This window comes from Crocuta crocuta, unplaced genomic scaffold (assembly GCF_008692635.1).
Source record: "Crocuta crocuta isolate KB4526 unplaced genomic scaffold, BGI_CrCroc_1.0 scaffold77, whole genome shotgun sequence".
Taxonomy (NCBI): Eukaryota; Metazoa; Chordata; class Mammalia; order Carnivora; family Hyaenidae; genus Crocuta; species Crocuta crocuta.
Window position 1 is genome coordinate 132019 of NW_027532172.1, and position 19889 is coordinate 151907.

The following is a 19889-nucleotide window of genomic DNA, read 5'->3' on the forward strand; positions in this document are numbered from 1 at the left end:
GCCCCCATCTGCTGAGCCCTTTCCTGTGCAAGCTGCCGGGCCCAGGTCTTGGCCATTAATAGCCAAGCATGGGCGTCACGGTCTTACAGACGGGGGACCTGAGGGTCAGCACGGGTCCACGCCCTGCTTCAGTTCACACAGAGGGGAGATGACAGGCCGACACTGATTGGCCGTCTCCAGTGCCCACGTCCTCAGCCGGCCCCCGAGGATGCTAGACTGAGCCAGGGTGTTTGTGGCTTTGCAGCCCTAGATTGCTGCTAACCCGGATATGAAGCCAGGGGCCACATGTGGCTCTTTGAGCATAAGTTGATTCAAATAAATGATCCAGCCCCTCGGTAGCACCAGCTGCATTTTAGGTACCCCAGAGCCACGTGTGGCCAGGGGTGACCTCACCAGACAGCTCAGAGAACATGGCCACCATCGTAGCTACTGCCCTCTCCCTGCAGAGTACTCGACTCTTGGGTCCCAAATTTGGGGAACATTGGATGTCAGTTGTCCCGTTGTGAGCTGACAGCCCGATAGGGGCAGCTGTGCCCGGTGAGGGCTAGGAACTCGGTCACCTGGGGCCCTGGGGAGAGGTTTCAGGGAGGACCCGGAATAGGGTGATCCCGTGTTTTCTAGGTGCTTGTCTTTCCTGATGGCTCCACCGCTTGGTCAGTGAATATCTGGGACCTTGGAATCTTGAGCATGTGGTGTCAGCTTGCTGGTGGTGGCCAGAGTCCTGGGCCACCAGACGGGCCAGTCCCTGGATAAAGGGGAAAGGCCTCATGACCCTGTGGCGTTTCTTGCTTCCTGCCGGCCAGAGGCCTCTGTGATGCTTGACTTAGGGAGTCTGTGTGCCAGGGTCTTTTACTAAAGCTGGCTGTGGCTGGGGTGTGGCCCACAGCGCGGCCACTACCAGTTCCTTCCGGTTAGCCTGCAGCTGGTCTCCGTTCAGTCTCCCCAAGAGACCTGCAAGAGGGGCCCCCCAGATGGCATTTCGAAGGGGTCCCAGCCAGGGCCATACTTGGGGCAGGCCGCGAGGCCACTGCACGTCTCCTCAGGGTCATGGCAGGGATTTGGAATTGCAGGGGGTCTCCTTTCCCGTGAGGTTTTATTACACATCCCTGCAGCCCACGTTCTCTGCAGACTCAGGCAGCCTCAGGGCCATCTTGGCCGCCACCAGCCATCTCGGACACAGGCCTGGGCCATCAGAGGGGGTGGCCTGAGCGAAGGGAGTAAGCCAGCCAGGGCAGGACAGCTGGGGCCCTGCGCCTCGAAGGTGGCCCTGTGTTGCTTGGTCCGGATGAGGGCCCAGGGAAGTTCCGAACAGGAGCTGGTGCGATCAGCTTCCTCAGTATCAGTCTTTTCTGCCCTTGAGTCTTAAAGGGCACTTCTGTGGGCCTCAGTTTGCTTCGTATTAAACAAGGACATTTGCCCTTGTCAGTGATGGCATGATCACAGGCCCAGGTGGAGGTGGGTTCACTCTGCAGCTCTTTTGAGCCCCCTGCGCTGTCTCCCACGTGCTCACGTGTGGGTTCTGCGACCTCAGGGGCCTCAGTGCCGCCCAGCCCCGTGCTGCAAGCTGGCCCCCATGTGGGTGGAGTCATTGGGATGCACGAGGGTGTCAGGATCAGGACCTCCAGGGTGCAGACCCCGGTTACGCCCTCCCCTCTCTCATGGGAGGGGAGGCGGGCCTGGCACCTCCGGGTCCTCGCACCTCCAGGTCCTTGCCTGCAGAGGGGGTAGCCAGGCCCCCCTGTGATGCCTGTGAGGCTTCAGTGAGACCCTAGCACAGTACCTGCTGCACGGTGCCCAGGCAGGGCAGGCAGAGTGAGGGCATGGAGGGGTCGAGCGCCGCAGCAGCTGGACGTGCGTGAAGGGGAGCACTGTGGGCCCCAGGGCTGCCAGGCCATGGGCACGCGTGCCGTGCTGCCGCTGGGGAGCCTGCGAGCTGGTCCGTAAGCATGTGTGGTGGGGTCTGGTCTGCAGGGTGAAGGGTCATCTTGGTGGCGGGGTGAACAGGACTCGAGCCTGGGCGACCAGGGAGAAGCCAGTCCTGGAGTCCAGCAGGAGGAAGGCCTCGGGGGGGCAGAGTGGAGGCAGTTGGTGGGAGGGGTGTCCTGTTGGGGTCCCAGCCACGCCTCTGTGCTGGGGCCTCCCCTCAGCTCGCACTTGTCCAGAACACCCGCTTTTCTCCCTTCCGCTCAGGGCATCATGCTGGTCTATGACATCACCAACGAGAAATCCTTTGACAACATCCGGAACTGGATTCGGAATATTGAGGAGGTAAGGCTTGCGCCCCTCACGTGCACAGGCGCTTCATACGTGTCCCCACCACAGTCCCCACTCCAGAGCTCCCCTGTTGACAGATGCACTCTCTGAGACACAGAGACCCCTAGAAGTCATTTGCCAAGAGCCCTGTACAGTCAAGGATGTAAAAACCCGGAATGCGGACCACACAAGGGCCTCGCCCCATCATGGGGTGGCCCTGAGAGCCCATTTATTTCCCCAGTGGGGCTGTCAGGTTTGGACAACATCCGTTACGAGAGAAGGGATATCTGAGCTCTTGGTCACCATGAGCATTTGGTACTTTCTAGACAAGGAAAGTTCTGGGATAGGCATGACCCGTGCATTTGGTGGGTGTGGACTCCAGCGTGTACTCTGAGCTTCAGCAGAGCAGGGTGGGAGCTGGTTCGCGCCACCCGAGTTCAGGCCAGCAGCTCTTCACCTGTTAGCTGGGAAAGCAGACCTTGAACCCAGGAGGGAAGAGAAGGCACTTAGCCCACCTGCCCATCCCCACACTGTCGTCCTCGCCTTCCGGCTCCCCGACAGCTCGCTCCCACCCCCAAAGCCTTGGACAACGGCACTTGCAGCTCTTGATGACTCACCAGGTGGGGCTTCGGGTCTGGAGTGCAGCCAGAGGACTTTACCCGTCCATAAAGCCACGGCCAAAGGTCACGGCACTGCTGACATCTGTGAGCAGTGGCACCAGGCCGCCATCCTGACAGGCCCGCGCCTGCTGGCCGGAGCCCGTGCCCGGGCTGGGGACAAGGAACCGCCCCGTCCATCCTTGTGGAAACTCTGTGTTTCTGGGTAGTGGGCGTGAGGGCCTTGCAGTTCACAGGAAGTTAGGGAGCAGAGCAGGGTGTTTCACGGGATCTGATCCGAGCTACAGGAAGGGGGTCCCCGTCCATATCCTGGTCCTTCAGGAAGCGCGGGAGGGGTTGATGGAGGAGCCCTGTTCTGGCATGAGGGCAGCTGTGGGGGTGCCACATGGGGCTGGGGGATGGGGGAAGCCCCCTGGGCTGGCCGTGGTGGGGGGCCATTGCCACCCCAGGTGCTGCCTGCTTCTATAGCCCCAACAGAGCAAGCCAGGGTGCAGCGGGAGGTCTCGGGGACGGCGAGCTGGGGGACGTCAGGAGGTCCCGGGGATGGTGAGCCGGGAGGCGGTGGGAGGTCCTGGGGACAGCAAGCCAGGGGGTGGCGGGAGGTCCCGGGGACGGCAGCCGGAGCCTCCAGAGGAAGAGCCAGGGAGGGTGGGAGGCAAGCGGGGCAAATATCCCAAACTCGCTTGCCTCATAGGCCAGACCCTGCCAGGAGCCCGAGGATGGCCTCGGGGCCTGGGTGACACAGCCCATGGGGAGGCGGTCTCAGCAGCCGGAGTGCGTGTGCTTGGTCAGAGCAGTGGCTGGAACCTGGGCTCTGCCCTGGTATTGGCTATGTGACATGGGACAGGCCGCTCAGCCTCTCTGAGCTGCAGCTGGTCGCCTGTGCGAGGGTGTGTCAGCGGTCTTGGGCCAGCACCGGGATTTCAGGGCACAGGCTGCATGTTGGCCAGCAGCCCCTCTGACCGCTCCCCTTCCCTCTCTGCCCCCCCTTCAGCACGCCTCTGCAGATGTCGAAAAGATGATCCTCGGAAACAAGTGTGACGTGAACGACAAGAGACAAGTATCCAAGGAACGGGGAGAGAAGGTGGGCGTGGCCACCAGCCTGGGCCGGGCACCTCGGGGCACAGGGGCCTCGGGGTCTTCGCCCCAGAGCGTCCCCGACTGCCACTGGCCGAGTGGGCTCTGGGGGAGAGTCCCTCACGGTCTTTACAAGCACATGATGACCCACCCTCCCGGCCTGTACGAGACTGAGGGTCTGGGACTCAGGGCAAAGGGAGAGTGGAAAGCACCCCCCACCCCGGTGGGCCTCCATATAAAGAGCAAGCGCGAGGGCTTCTGGGGGGCGCGATGCGTGATCCCCTACGACGTCGGGTTGGAACCTGTCGAGGCCACAGGAAGCAGAGGAGAGAGCTGTGGTTTGAGCCAGGCCCCCTCCACCCCGTTGCCAGGGACGCTCACCACCTGCCCTCCTCTGGGGACTTGGGGGAGCAGCCCAGGAGGTTAGGTCCATGGCCTGAGACCCTCCCGCCCCCACTCCCGCCCCTGCACTGCTCCCGGTTCGGGACCGTGTGGGGCTTAAGGGCACCTGGTGGCTAACATGCACGTGTGTGTCTCCCTTCCTCACAGCTCGCCCTGGATTATGGAATCAAGTTCATGGAGACCAGTGCGAAGGCCAACATCAACGTGGAGAACGTGAGTCCTGGGCCCCCTGGGCTGAGGGACAAGGTGCAGTCTCTGGGGAGGCTCTACCAGAGGGACCCACCTCAGGCCCCAGGCTGCCTCAGCATTCGGCTGGCCTAGGGGCACTTCCCCGGCAGTGTGCCTGGCCCCTTGAGGGGGTCGCCGCCACGTTCTGACGTCAGCAGGCGCAGGCCCTGGCTGGGCACCAAGGCTGTTATGTCAGTGGTTCTCGGGCAGCCCTGGGGAGCAGGAGAGTCCCAGCCGGCTGGGGCCCAGGCCCGGCTCCTGCGGGCGCTCTCAGCCATGCCACCCTCACAGGCCGGCCCCAGTCACGGGCCCAGATGGAGTAGGGGCCCCGGCTGGCCTTGGCCTGGGCCACCCGCTCTTCTCCATGGGGTGCCAGCCGACCCCCGTCCCACGGCCCCAGTGGTGTTTCCAAAGGGGATCTTCCACACCACTCCTGACCTCAGCCCAAGTCACCTGGCATAGAGGCCCTCCGTCACCAGCCCCGGCTGGTGTGTGCCCCTGCAGCCTGGGCCCTGCCCACAGCTTTCCATCCCAGGCTGTCTGTGCCACACCCTCCTTGTACCCCCTGTCCCCTTGGGGCTCGGCTCAAGTGGCCCCTCCCCGGGGAAGCCTTCGGTGTCCCCCAGACCCGTACGCCCACCACATTGGGCTTCCCCAGCACCCAGGCCACCCTTCACCACAGAATATTCCACGCCATGTGGAGACTCTGCCTCCCGACCTGGAGCGGTCAGCTCAAGGCTTCACCAGGCGGTGGGGGGGGCAAACCTTTACCTGGTAGTGGCCCTTGCAGGCCTCCCTGCTGGCAGGGACCTCAGATGAAGGCTGTTTGGCTGAGAACGGCTCGGTTCTCTCTGCCCCTAACCTTCACAAGTGGGGGCAAAAGCGGGCAGAGCACAAAAGGCAGGGATGGGCCACTGGGCCCTCCTTCTGGATCCCGCCGGCTCTGTCAGCCAGGCACTGGGCGCCTTCAGAGTCCCTTGACCCCTCTGAACCTCAGTTTCCTCTCTGTCTAGTCAAGGGGGACCACGCTTCCCAGGTCATTGGCTCAGGGGAAGTGGTGGTCCAGGTTGGCAGGAGCAGCCCAGTGGTGGCAGGAGATGGGGCTGGACAGGTGAGGCCCACCTGGGAAGCCGCTCTGACGCAGCTCCCCTCCCCGCCCCACCGTGTCCCCTACTCGGGGTGGCCCAGAGCCAGCGAGCCCCTACTTCCTGCTCCGGGGCGCTGATGTCATGCTTATTCCACAGGCCTTCTTCACTCTCGCCAGAGACATCAAAGCAAAAATGGACAAAAAATTGGTGAGTGTACGTCCTTTATGAGTCCTCGGGTGGGTCCCTGCCAGAGCCGGCCCTCCCTGGGCTCAGGGCTGTGACGCCTCCGCGGCTAGACCCGGCTCTTCGGGGCCTGGCCGCACCCAGCCGAGCATCCCTGGGAAAGGGACAAGAGTAGAGTTGGCAGGAGTGGTTTGGGCATCCGCACCGGGCGCTCTGCCCTGCCCCGTCCGCTGCTCGGGGCAGGTGCTAGCAGCGGCCATGCGGCCCTGGCCGTCCCACCGGGGAGAGGGCGTGTGCGAGGGGAGAGAGCCTCCTGCAGAAAAGCCCCAGGCAGGCCCGAGCCACAGTCCACCCCCATTCTGCTGGTTGCGACAGCTCTGTGCCCTTCAGTGGGTCCCAGGGCCCTGGGGCCTCTGAGAGGCCCTGCCTGGTCTCTCTGCATCTACCCTCTCGTCTCTTGCTCGGCTGTTTTGTCTCATGGTCCCAGGCACTCGGTACAACCGCCACTTTCTCTGGCCGGGTCTGCACCCTCGAGTTTACTTTGGGCGTGCTTAGCAGCTAAGCACTGCTACAGTCTTGCCCCAGAGCCTCCATTCCAGCGGCCACTGTTCTCCCGGCCAGTGACTCCCTCGTCGTCTGATACAAGAGCGTGAGATGAGCTATCCGTTGCTCACGTTACACCTGGTCGGACGAGAGTGCACACAGGACGCAAAACGTCTCCCGGGTCGTTCACGTCTGATTGAAAACCTGCCTCCAGAATTCTAAGATGCTGAGGGGCGCCCGGGTGGCTCAGTCGGTGAAGTGTCTGACTTTTGCTCAGGTCATGATCTCGCGGTTCGTGAGTTCAACCCCCACGTCGGGCTCTGTGCTGACAGCTCAGAGCCTGGCGCCTGCTTCAGATTCTGTATCTCCCTCTTTCTCTGACCCTCCCCTGCTCACGCTGTCTCTCTCTCTCTCTCTCTCTCTCTCAGAAATAAATTAAAAAAAAAAATTCTAAGATGCTGAGAATTGAAGCACAAGGGATGTGACCCATTTAGTAGCAGCCCTTTAGTCAAAACAGGACACCATCCGTGCCACGAACATGGTGCCCGGCGGCAGCATGTAGTTCCTGTAGTCCTGTTTCCCTGCAGTGTGGTGGCCAGAGTTTGGTTCTAGATGCTCCTTCCAACACCTGCGCACTGGCAGTCACGCGAAGCATCTTGCTGACTTTCCTTAGCCTGTGCTTTCGGTATCGGCCCGTCGATTGCCCCAGACTGTGCCGCATCCGTCCAAGGTCGTGCAGCGCGGCTGAGCACCCACCGCCCTTGCGACCTCTCTTTTTCTGAACTGATCGGTTAAATTCCTTCTCATTCCCTTTCACCTTTGTTCCTGTTCAGAGCCGCAGCCTCCTACCGCTCCATACCTGTCTCTTTAATTGAAATACAACTGGCATTGAACATTGTGTAAATTTGAGGCATATGTATATCGGTTTTAAAACGTTTACAGCTAATGCCTGTATTTCTCACATACTCACATACTGATCATTTCTTGTTTGTGTTGAGAACAATTAAGATCCGGTCTCTTAGCAACTCTGGTGTTTATGAGCCAGGATTGGGGTGGCCGTAATCGCTGTGCGGTGCATGAGCTCTCCAGAACTGTTTACCTACTAGTTCAACTATTTAGCTGCTAGTTCAAGACAGCCAGCTCTGCCCCCCGCTGCCTCCCCTCCTGAGAGCGTCAGGAGCCCAGGCTCCGCCACCGCCCGCCCTCCCAGCCGCTNACGTCTGTGTCCTGGGGCTGCCAGCACGAACCCCAGAACAAGTATAGCAGCTTCACAAACACCCACGTGTGTAAGTCCTGGAGGCCACAGGCCTGAAACGGGTCTCACTGGACCCAGACCAAGGTGTCCTCAGGGGTGCCCTCCCAACAGGGAGAAGCCGGCTCCTTGCCTTGTCCAGCTTCTAGAAGCCACCACCGCATTCCTTGCCTTGTGAGCCCCTCCTCTAGCCCCTCGGCACGTCTCTGACCCTGCTTGCTGCTCCCTCTGTCCCCGCTCTTCCTCGACTGCAGCTGGGCAGTGTCTCTGCGTTTAAGGAGTCACGGGGTTAGCTGGGGCCCGCCTGCGTGGCCCGCGCCGCCTGCCATGTGCAGGTTCCAGGGACGAGGGCGTGGACCGCGGCCCCTGGACCGTCCCCGGCCTCGCTTCCATGCGGTCTCTGCTCCAGCATCAGCATCCAAACGCTCTCCCCCCTTCGCCTGTTTGGTCTCATTACTCGCTGCTACGAAAGTCACCGCTCGTGTGTTCAGCCGTGCGCTGTGTCTGCCCTGCACGGCGGCACTTCCGTCCTGCCCACCCCTGTCTGCCCAGCGCCCACAAAAGTGCCTGGCCCCACATAAGTGTTTGATAGTTGCTTGAATAAAAATGCAGGTGTTCCCTGAGAACAGAAAGGCGAGAAGAAACTAGTCAAAAGGAGAGCAAACGACGCACACAGTAGAATGGAAAGTAGGATCTGAGTTCCCAGGGGAGGCCGGGCAGCTCCCAGAGGCTTCAAGTGCCGGATTTAGGCCACTCCTCAAACGTGGGGCGTGTGGATGGTTTCAGTATGGGGTGAGCAGATGAGATTAGCATTTAGGGCTTATGGCCAGGGCTTAACCAGGGCCTCACCAGATGCTTATCAGCCATGGGGCAGGAGGTGGACAAAGGGAGAGGGGGGAGTCCGAGCCTTGGCACACGGATACGGAGAGTCCTGTGAGTGGCACTGGGGAGAATGGCCTGCGACCTTGAACCCAGCCTCCCCTCGATCCCAGGAGTCCGTCTTTCTGCTGCCCCTGGGCCGCCTCACTGGGAGGGGCTGAGCACAGATGGACAGATGGGTAGAGAGAAGGAGGGAAAGGAGGATGAGATGGGTTGGCAACTGGGAAAGATGTGGAGGAGATGAATGGGAGGGGGATGGGCAGGCGACTAAACGATTGAGAGAATGAGTGTGGCTGGAAAGGGGAAGAACGTAGCAGATCTGGGGTTTGTAAAAAGTGAGCTGTGGGCTGGAAGGGACGATTGGACGAATGGGTGAATGCCTGGTTATGACCTCACAAAACCCTTTGCAATTTCAGGAAGGCAACAGTCCCCAAGGGAGCAGCCAGGGGGTCAAAATCACCCCGGACCCGCAGCGGAGGAGCAGCTTTTTCCGATGCGTTCTTCTGTGAGGAGCACTGCCTTACTCCGGGCCTCGCTCCGCTCAGCTGACTGTGCCTGTCCTGAGTGGGCCCCTTGCTCAGCCGGGGCCCGCCCCCTCCAACACTCCCTGCCGCGCCGCGGCCACCGGGCCCGTGGCCACCAGACACAGTTGAGAAATTGTTGATTTTAGCAACTGTCTGATCTTTTTCAAGTCTGGAGATGGAATAAGTTAAGAATCTGCTATTTTTCTTGTCTGCTGAATGGGCCCTCCCACCGCGTGGCCAGAGCGAAGGATGGAGCTGAGACGTGACCGCCGACATCAGCCACCACGGCGGGCCTCCGTCTCCAGGCCTCGCCGCCACACGACCCAGGCCCCGCCGCAGAGCCCGTCCCCGGCCCCACCACGGGAGCCCGGGTTCTGGGCACGTCTGACGCCGACTGTCTCCTCTCCTGTCAGTTTTGGACAAGTGACAAAGGCATTCTCTTCCCCCCCTTTCTCTTCTTAGCTGTCAGCCAGACCAAAGGGAAGCACAATTACGGAAATCCTGAGGAAAGAAGCCTGGGATGGCCCTTCCCGTTGCACTGGCAGGTGCTGCGAGTCTGTAGTCGGCCGAGGCCTGGGGCTGCCCCGTGGGCCTCCTGGCCCCCCCGCCTGAGCGCCGAGGGGACCTACGCGTGCCATGGGCACCCCCGGAAACGCAGCCGCCCATGCACCCCCCACCTGCGACGGGGGCATCCATCTCTGGACCCCCAGGCAGCCCCCCACTCCCCTTCCCTCCCGCCGTCTCCAAATCGGACGTTCTTTCTAGCTGAGATTTTTATTTTTCCAGATCTGTAGTGCCATGAAGTGGTTCTGTCTTCGATTTCCCGCGGCAGACCGGGTGCCTGGGGGCTCGTGCGCACCTCTGGCCGGTCGTGGCCGCGAGTGTGAGGCGGCGCTGGCCGCAGGCCGGGGTGCGAGGCGCAGACTGATCGCAGAGCAGTCTGAGCTGGTTTCCAGTGCCGCCACCAGGTTCCGATGTGACAGCTCTGCCTTCCTGTAGAGACTGCAGGCGGGCCAGGGGGCCGGGTCGGAGAGGTGCCACCAGGGAGCCCTTGTCTTTTCTATAACCCCCCTCCCCGCCCCTGCCCCAAGTCCAGGCCATTGGATTGTAGTTTCTTCTTTTTTGAATTAAAACCAACATACCAGCAATAGTCGCTCTCCCCTGAAGTCTCTTAACATGCTCTGTTTACATTGATAAATGCACTTAAGGAAAACAAACAAATTAAAGCTCATTTTAAAGTTAACGGATTTTTTTTACAGCTTATCTTAGTTCTCAGTTTTAATTTCATCCATAAAAGTGTAGATTGGACTGGATTTGCGTTAACGGATTTTTAATGTCCGCACGTTCCCTGTGGATACACACATGTGGCCAGGTGTTGGGTCCAGGGTCCTCAGGCTGCCCGTTATGTAAACTCCAGGCTGGGGGCGCCTGGGTGGCTCATGCAGTTAACCGCCCAACTCTTCACCTTGGCTCAGGTCTCACCTTTGTGAGATCGAGCCCCAGATCAGGCCCTGCACTGATGGCACGGAGCCGGCTTGGGATTCTCACTCTCCCTCTCTCTCTGCCTCTCCCCTGCGTGCGCTCTCTCAAAATCAATAACTAAACTTAAAAAAAATTTTTTAAATCCAGGCGAGGCTGGCAGGGGCCTCTGGACCCTCTCCACCTTTTTTTTTTTCTGAGAGAGAGAGCATGAGCAGGGGAAAGGGTCAGAGAGAGGAAGACACAGAATCTGAAACAGGCTCCAGGCTCTGAGCTGTCAGCACAGAGCCCAATGCAGGGCTCGAACCCATGAACCATGAGATCATGACCTGAGCCGAAGTCGGCCGTTTAACTGACTGAGCCACCCAGGTGCCCTGGACCCTCTCCACCTTTTACATGCTTCTGGTCTCGTCTGCACCTCCAGTGTGCCAGGTTCATTCATACCCCAGGTGTAAACAAGACTCACATAGGGGTGGCAGGTTACCCCAAGCTCTGAGGAGGCGATACCGTGACCAGAAGACTGACTTGGGAATATGAGCTTCCTGACCCCCAGCCCTGCCCCCACGCCGCAGAGAAACAGGCATATGAAGGCCGGCGCCACTTGGGATCGCCGCATTCCCCATTTCTACCTGCTTGCTCCGCATCAGACCCCCCCCGTGCCCCTAAGCCTCTCTCGTTCCCTACTGGCACCCATTTTGCCAAGCCCCTTTCCTATCCCCAGCACAGCCCTGGGCTGAGCTTCAGTCCCTCCAACTGTCAAATGGGCATGATGGTGGTCCCCCAGCCCCGAGGACGGCGACAGAGGGCCAGGAGGCTGGCGCATCTCAGTCTGGGACAGACACATAAGCCCTGTGAGATCAGCTGCTGTCAACACCGCGCTCATCATCGTTATTATTAGCGTCGCTCTTTGTCTTGTTCCCCAAGAGCGAACCCACTTCTCTTTTTCGCATCTTGCCTCTTAGCGGGACCCAAGTCCCATAAATAGCTCGCGGCTCTGAGCTGTAAGTGTTCAACCTCAGGATGCGCCAGCTCTGCACCTGCTGCCTCCAAGCAAGTCAGGCCGGGGTCCCGGAGCCTCCGTCTACCCTAGGCCCGGCCTTCTGCTCAGAGAGGAGCTCTGATGCAGTGCCAGGCAGGGAGAGATGACTCCTCAACTTTTTTTTTTTTTAAATAACAGCTTTATTGAGATCTAATCCACACCCCGAACCGTCCACCAACCAAAGTGCAACTCAGTGGCTTTCGGTGTATTCACAGAGATGTGCACCCGTCACCACGGTCCCTTTTAGAACATTCTCCTCACCCGGTCCCCATGGGCTGTCACTCTCCAGACCCCCTCCTCCAGCCTGCTGGCAATGGTCAGCATAGTTCTCTAGATCCATCATAGAGCATCTGTGAAGTCGGCTTTGCATGGCTGGATAATAATCCGTTGAAAGGATGGACCACATTTTTTAAATCTCTTCATCCGCTGATGGACATTCGGTTATGTCCGCCCTTTGGACCCGTCAGCTATCATCTGTTCCGCAGGCATGCTGGGTTTCTTCCTACCACAGGGCCTTTGCCCTTGCTGTTCCCACTGGTGCAAGCCTTGCCTGCATGCAGACATGCGCGACAGCCACCTCCCCATGGACTGTGGGCTCCAGCAGGGCCGGCACAGTGCCTGTCTTGTCTTCTCCATCCTTCACATCTAGCATGATGCCCACAGTTGGGGCTCAGCCAGTGTTTGTGGAGAGAATGAATTGACAAACAGAATGAAAGCATTGTAGGACGAATAGAACGGTTGAAAACACTCAGTATCGGCAGAGCCTGGCTGTCCCACCCCTGCCCGTCCCCAGGGCTGAGGAGGCACTGTGATCCTTACCCAGAGAGCCACCCCACATGGGGCCACCAGAGTCCTTCTCACCAGCTGGAGCCTCTGGTGAAAAGCCCAGAATCTGACACACAGGGGAAGGGGCCTTGGGGCCCCAGCCCCATATCTCCTGGCTGGTCCTTTCCTGGAAGTCCCTCTAGGGGCCACCTGCCCTGCCCGTTCACAGTTTTGAGGACTGTGGTCACCAAGGGCCGGGGGTTGATTCCACTGTGACGTTCTCAGGAGGCCTTTAGTTTGTTTAAGACCACTTGCCCCAAGCAGGTCGTGGGCTGAGATCCCCTACCTTTCTGGAGACTGAACTTCATGCAAATGAGAACCCCACGGCCAGGCTTTTGAAGTGACAGGGCCTCGAGGGCTGGTGTGCCCCCGCCCCCCACAGCAATGCTCCTCCTCATCAGGGCCGGTAGCTGACCCACCGGGCTGTGGCAGGCACGGAGGCGACGTGAGTGGCCCCAGGTGGCCCAGCCTGAGAAGTCCCGGCCCGAGCCTGCATCTCCCCAGCCCGGCACAGAGGCAGCAGATGAGGTCACGGCAAAGAGCCCTGCTTTTACACTTAACCGAGCCCCATGCCGCGTGCTTGACGATTGTCGCTCCTGCCATTGCCACGTATCGAAGGAGGGCCATTGTGCCCACTTCACGGTTAAAGCAGCTGAGGCCCAGAGAGGTTGAGCGAGTCACCCAAGGCTACACGCAAGGCTTACTCACACGGTGGGTGAGTAAGGAGCCGGGCCCCACGAGGCTGCTGCTCCAGCTTTGCTGACCCGCCGACTCCAGACATGGCTGTCCCCCTCCCCTCGGGTAGGGGGTGCTGAGGCCACTGACCTTGAGCCTGGGACTATCTGGACCACCTGGTCCAGGGCGATAGGCCTGACAGGAAGCCCCCAGCTCAGCCCCTTGCTGCCCGAAAGGGGAGAAGGAAGTGGTTTGGCCCATGTGCTGGGGATGGGGATGCAGCCGGCACGGCACACATCCGGGGCTGCCTGACATCAGCTGCCAGTTCCTCCTCGCAGGCCCCACACGCTGTGCGCAGGGCTCCCCACAATGAGTCAGGGTTTTAAAATCAGAAGGAAAAAATGAATACAATAACAATGAATGTATAATAACGATCCCAGCCTGGACTCCAGGGATCTCGGTGGCGGCGCGGCCATAAAGTATCATTTTTATTTATACCAAATATCATTGGTTTCGTTACAGAGGGAGTCATAATGTGGCCCCAGGCGTGCGGGGAGGCCCCAGCCCGCCTGGACGCTGCCCCGGGGGCTCCCCCTAGCGCCCCCTCCTTTCGCACCCCCCAATCAAGTGAGCGCCCGCCTGTCTGCCCCCAAGCCCCTCTTCCTCCAGATCCCTTACTCCCCCTCTGAGTGCCCTTGCCACTCCCATCCCTCCTGCCTGCGGGCTGTCTGCTCTGACACTTAGCTAGATTCACAAGCCAGGAGGGTGGTGCTTGCACCTCCCGGGTCACCTCTCTGCCCCCTGAGGATCTGGCACACAGTAGGTGCTCAACTAAGGCTCCTCTCCGTCTCCTGTGGAGCAAGGGCTTCCCTCCACCTGCAGCTCAGCAGCTGCGTCTGACCCTGACCATGGACCACAGGCAACCAGGATCCTTGGGTCCCGCCCCTGGGGCTCACCTACTTAAGGAAACAGGAACAGCCCGGGGGCCGCAGCCCCACCCCTGCTGACGTGCAGACCCTGAACCGAAACCAAGGTTACTGAAGGTCCCCGCACAGCAGGAGTGGGAGCCTCCGCTGCCCAGGGGCCTCCAGGTATGTGCCCGGGCGGGGGTCCGTCAGCCAGCCACATGCCCCCTTCTGTGCCTGCCCCATGCCAGGCAAGCTCGGGCCCCCGAGAGCCTCAGCCCCATCCCAGAACTCTAGAAGACAGAGCACGGAGCCCAGGTGGGGCCAGAAGAGGGGACGGGGCTGGCAGAGAGCAGAAGTGCAGGAGGAATTTTCAATTTCCATTGAAGACTGGAGCCGGAGCCGGAGAAAGGGGTGTTCCTGGCAGGAGAACAGCATAGGCGAGGGCGTGGCAGAGAGAGCGGGGTCAGTTTTGAGTAGTGCAAGGATGTCCCTGCTGTAATACAGGGGGGCCAGGAGACGGGGGAGGCCCAGTGCCAGGGTCAAGAGCTTGAGACTTAGTCCAGATTCATTCAACCCTAGACAGTTATTCATCAGCAAACACCCTGCACCCTCACTGCCCCTGCCCAGTGCCAGGTAGTGCAGGGGACCCAGAAAAATCTGAAAGAACGCAGCCCTGAGCCCAGTCCCTTGGGGCCCTCGATATGGGGGAGACAGAGCCAGACACAATGCTTCGTGCAAGTCTCAGCCTGGGGGCGCTCCCCTAGGCCCCGTGAGCTCCCCATACATGTCTCCCCTCGCCAAACCAACTACAGCTGGCCCGACCTCTGTGGTTATGACTGCAAGATGCCCGTCAATGGTGACCCTCTGGGAACTTGGAAGAAAGAAAATCTATTGCTTACCAGCCCCGTACAAGGCACGCCAGGGGGCACACAGCCAGGTTGTCGGTAGACAGAAAGCCAGCATGCATGAGCCTGGAGTTCTGCTTTTATTGGGGCTGAGGGTTTTGGGGGGGTTCCCTCCCTGTTGGTGAATTTAAAACATAAAAGCAGGAATTTAAACCATGGGAAGAGAAAAAGAAAGAAGGAAAGAAAAAAAAAAGGGGAGGGGGAGCGACCCAAATGGCCAGTTACCAAAATCAACTAGGTTCTCAATCTAAAGTAAAGGAACCTCATGGTGGGAAAGTAGGGGGGTGGGAGGAAGTCGGAGAGGGGGCAGCATCCTGGCTCTTTATCTAATTCTGAGGCTCGCAATGTGTTTATTCCAGATAGAAAAAGTTAAAGTGGATGACTTGGCAGTCAAGGCTTAAGTCAGGCATTTGCATTAGAGAAAGAAAAGCCAACTGTTAAGGCTTCCACTGAGCACAGCCACTTGAGCTCCAGGAGGCAAAGCTTAGGCAGGAACAGAGGAGAAGGTGGGAGACAGAGAAAGGTGCAAGGCTTTGTCTAAGAGAAGAGACAGGAAAGCTGCCTGGAGGAGGGGCTATTTTGGCTGGGTCTTAAAGGATAAGTAGGGGTTCTCCCGGGTAGAGAAAAGAACAAACCTATATACATAACCCCATGCCAGTCACTACTGGATTCATGAATATTTATTATATACATCCAGTGCTTAGTTGTGTGCCACCTGTACTTTCCCAGCTAAATATTATCCCCAAGCTACAGATGAAAATAAAGGCAGAGAGATGTTAAGTGACCTGCCCAAGGTCACACAGCAGCTAAGTTGGGGGAGCTGGGGCTTGAGCCCAGGCTATCTGGCTCTGATTCCAGGTTCTGAAATGCTTTGTCACCCTGCTTTATTAAATGTTTTTCTTTTTTTTCTTTTTTTAATGTTTGTTTATTTTTGACAGACAGAGCATGAGCAGGGGAGGGACAGAGAGAAAGGGAGACACAGAATCCAAAGCAGCCTCCAGGCTCTGAGCTGTCAGCACAGAGCCCGACGCGGGGTTCGAACCCACGAACTGTGAGATCATGACCTGAGCTCAAGTCGGACACTTAACCAACTGAGCTGCCCAGGCACTGCTATTAAGTGTTTGTTTTTTTTTTTAATAGATCTCTTTAATTTTACTTGTCCCAGAACTCTTTGGCACCCCCCTTCTCAGAGGGCAGTCACAGTATCTGTCTTCACGTGGAAGAAAGCCAATATTGACTGAACTAGTCAAAATGTCCCCACCCTCTGGACACAGCCCAGGAACAGTGACTTTCTGCCATATCAAGACACTAGGTGGGGCCAGTGTAGGAGGGTGGGCCAGGTCAGGGGTGCGATTAAGGGTGAGCGTGAAGGGTCATGAGCAGACAACCCGCAGGGCATGACCCCACTGCTGGTTTGCATGGACTGGAACCTCCTTTGTAAACCCGTAAATGTTGGTCTTCTTCAGCTCCTTGTCATTGGCTCGCAAGGTCCGGCGTTACCTTGAGCTTCACACTGTCAAGAACTCATGTGAACTAATGATGTGCCAGACGTGCTACAGGTGCGCTGTCGGTGGTCACCACACGCGGCGATCTTGGTGGCAGCAGGAGCTACTTGGGGCCACGTCTTTTTAGTATTTATTCACTTGCCGTTTTTCCAGGTCCACATCCCTCCAGGGACACTGATATTTACTTAAATAAAGTCGGTTCTTAAGCTTCAGCACATATATTTACAAAGGGAGCTTTCTAACGCTTGTAGCGATGGCGCAGTACAAAGAAAAGGGCAAGGAGGATTTGGGGCAGGCGTCGACGGATGGATGTGCGCAAGGTGCCCGCGCATGGTCAGTGCTCAAGAAGCACAAGCCAGTGTCCAGCGCCCTGCTCCGGCCAGCTGGGGGGCTTGTCAAAGGAGGAGGCACCACGAAATATAAGAATAGAGCAAAGCATGGGGGGTGGACCAGGCTTGACTCACCCTCCTCTCTCCCGATGCCAGGTAACCACGCGCCGGGGAAACATGACAGAGGCCGGAAAGCTGCCCCCGCTGTTGCCCCCACGGCTGGACTGGTTCGTGCAGACGCAGGCGGGCCAGCTGGCCCGCGGAGGGGTCCCCGCGTGGTTCCACGGGGCCATCTCGAGAGAGTGAGGACGCGCCCACCCCTTCCACCCTTCCCTTCTCCCTCTTTCCTTGTCCGGGCGGGTTTTCTGCAGAATTCTGGGCTCAGCCTGGTTCGGTGCATTAAGAGAGTAAAAAAAAAGAGCTCCGAACCCCCTTGAGGCTTGAATCCTGCCTCTGCCGGGGGACTCGCTGTGTGACCCGGGCACGTTACTTCCCATCTTGGGACCTCGGCTTCCTCTCTGCAAGTGGCCACCACACCGGCGGTGCCAGGCACCCCTCCCCCAAGGCCAGGCGCCACCCATCAGCACTGGCAGGATGCAGCCTCGGAACCCTTGTCAACACAGGGCCCCCCAACAGCTGCTCCCCCTCAGCGCAGGACGTAAGCAACACATCCACCCTGGGCAGAGTTCTGGACTTTCCACGCTGGACTGAGTTCTGAGCACAGGAACAAGCTCGCCCCATTAGTCACCCGCTTGGTTCCAAATGAACAGAGGAAAGAACATTTACGCCCCCCACCCCCCGCCCCCCGGCACGTGGGAAGTTGAGAGAAGGTTGGGAAAGCCACAGAGAGGATGAACTTGGCCTGGCCTCCGGGTTCTGGGGTGCGCCAGTGAGAATACAATGTGAGCCACATGTTGCAGTTTTAAAGTTTTTAGTAGCTCTGTTAAAAAGAGGTAAAAAGAAACAGGTGGAATTAATTTTAATCCCATTTTATTCCACCCGGTATCATTTCAGTGGGAGTACTAAGAACTCCTTTATGATTTAGTATACATTCCTTTATTTTGTACTAAGTCTTCAAAATCTGGTGTCTTACGCTGAAAGCACATCTTGATTCAGACCAGCCACATTTCAAGGGCTCAATGGCTATACGTAGTCCACATTAGAGAGCTCGGGTCTGTAGGCTCCCCATCTTGCCCCATAGAAGGCCACCGTGCTGTCTGTGGCCCCCAGATCTGTCTTGATCCCCCAGATAATAGGAGTAATAATGATAGTGAATAATAGTAATAATCACAGTGAGCATTTGGTGAGCATTTGCCTCGCGCGTGTTCCACGCATTTGATCTGCTCTCCCATCGGTCCTGCGAGTAAGGGTCGACCTTCCCCTTGAGGAAGCTGAAGGTCAGACAGGGACTGACCCTTGCCAGGTGTCACACAGCTAATGATCAGCAGAGCCGGGGTCTGAATTCAAACGCATCTGGGAACAGGCACTGTTACCTGTGACACCTTGGCCCACCCAAAGATGCCTTCGTGGGGGGTATTTTAGGCATTGGGAAGGCGGGAGAAAGTCCAGACTGGGGTCAAGGCCATCAGAGGCCTTCCGCCACAGCTGGGAACACCCCTGCCCCTGAATCTCCCAAGGTCTGAAACAACCGAGAAGAAAAACTGATTTTTGTTCAGTCCCGGGATGACGGGGGCAGCAGGAGTCCGGCCAGTATGCCCGGCAGCCGGATCTCAGTCATCTCCCTCCCGTGTGTGTTCCAGGGACGCCGAGAATTTGCTGGAGTTGCAGCCACGGGGATCTTTTCTCATCAGGGTCAGTCACAGCCACGTGGGCTACACGCTGTCCTACAAGTAAGGCCTGGGCAAGGGACGAAGGAAGGGGCCAGAGGGCTCCAGGGCGTCCTCGGAGAGGGCAAGGGACGCTTCATACCACAGCTTCTCAGAGAGCAACTGCTGTAAAGTTCTGGCCAAATCTGGCTGACGCAAGCAGCTGCAGGTCTGGCTGTAACCAGCAGATGGGGGCTCGGTGGTAACTGAGCCTGCGTGGCTGCTGGGGGGCTACTGCCCTCCCCTCCCATCTACCTGGCAACTCTCTGCCTCCACCCAGAGGGACGCGTGAGGGGAACTCAGAGCAGTCCAACTCCTTAAGGCCTCAAAACCCGATGTGGCATCTCAGAAGATTCAGCCGCACAAGCTACTTTTCAAAAGGATTCTAGACCAAAGGAATTAAAAAAAAAAAAAAAAAATCCAGTCGCGCCACTACAGAGTTGCCCACAGTGAGAAAACCTTCGGTCCTGAGTCACACAGTCAAGGGCTTGGCTCTGCCACATATATGCTGTGTGACCTTGAACGGGTTACTCAACCTATCTGTGCCTCCCTCGAAGTCCCCATCTCTGATATAGGAATGCTAAAATTAATTCAGAGTCTTGAAGTGAAAGTTAAATGGCCCCATAGTGGGCCATTACTAAATGCACCCATTCGTTAATAGAGCATTTATTAAGAACCTGCTGTGTGCCAGGCATACAGCCTTAGCCTGGGGCCTGACTCAAATTTTCATTGTTATCATTTCTATTGATCATTTGACCCTAGCCAGGTACTGAGCTAAGTTTTATCCACAGTAGCTTATTCCATTTTCATAAGAACCCCTGAGGTCAGCCTTAGTAGCCCCAGGTTATAGATGGGGAAACTGAGGCATGGTATGTTTAGTCAGTCACCAAGTGTCCCATGGCTAAAAAGTGCAGAAAGCTAATGGGAGCCTAAACAGTGGGTGCTGCCGGCCCGAGGGCTGGGAGACGGGGACGGAAGGAGGAGGAAGGGAATTTCCTAGCCCCAGCAGTGTCTCCGCAGAGCCCAAAGCTGCTGCCGCCACTTCATGGTGAAGCTCTTGGACGATGGGAGCGTCATGATCCCCGGGGAGGAGAGGGTCCACGCCTCGCTGGATGCCCTGGTCACCTTCCACCGGCGGCAGCCTGTGCGGCCGCACGGGGACCTGCTGACACAGCCTTGTGGGCAGGTGAGGATTGCGAGCCCGGTGGGTCATAGCTGCCCCCCACTGGGGGCCAAGGCCCCAGACTCATTCCCACTCACCCCATTCAGTGTCTTGTGATTCTGTCACTCTCGTGGTCCGTCTTCTCATGGCCCCCCCTCCTGCCTTGTTCTCTGCACAACCCCCCCCCCAC

The 19889-nt window shown here is 58.3% G+C and overlaps 2 protein-coding genes across 2 annotated transcripts in view; both read left to right on the forward strand.

Moving 5' to 3' along the window:
* RAB8A (RAB8A, member RAS oncogene family) overlaps window positions 1–10289 on the forward strand; it is a 17817-nt gene extending 7528 nt beyond the window's left edge. The window contains exons 4-8 of the mRNA XM_077776966.1: window positions 2191–2268; window positions 3865–3954; window positions 4497–4562; window positions 5822–5872; window positions 8939–10289. Coding sequence (XP_077633092.1) covers window positions 2191–2268; window positions 3865–3954; window positions 4497–4562; window positions 5822–5872; window positions 8939–9031 — 378 coding nt within the window. The 3' untranslated portion in view covers window positions 9032–10289. The remainder of the gene's footprint in view (window positions 1–2190; window positions 2269–3864; window positions 3955–4496; window positions 4563–5821; window positions 5873–8938) is intronic.
* A 3789-nt stretch (window positions 10290–14078) lies between these two features.
* HSH2D (hematopoietic SH2 domain containing) overlaps window positions 14079–19889 on the forward strand; it is an 8956-nt gene continuing 3145 nt past the window's right edge. Inside the window, exons 1-4 of the mRNA XM_077777060.1 lie at window positions 14079–14155; window positions 16868–17013; window positions 18472–18561; window positions 19558–19723. Coding sequence (XP_077633186.1) covers window positions 16889–17013; window positions 18472–18561; window positions 19558–19723 — 381 coding nt within the window. The 5' untranslated portion in view covers window positions 14079–14155; window positions 16868–16888. The remainder of the gene's footprint in view (window positions 14156–16867; window positions 17014–18471; window positions 18562–19557; window positions 19724–19889) is intronic.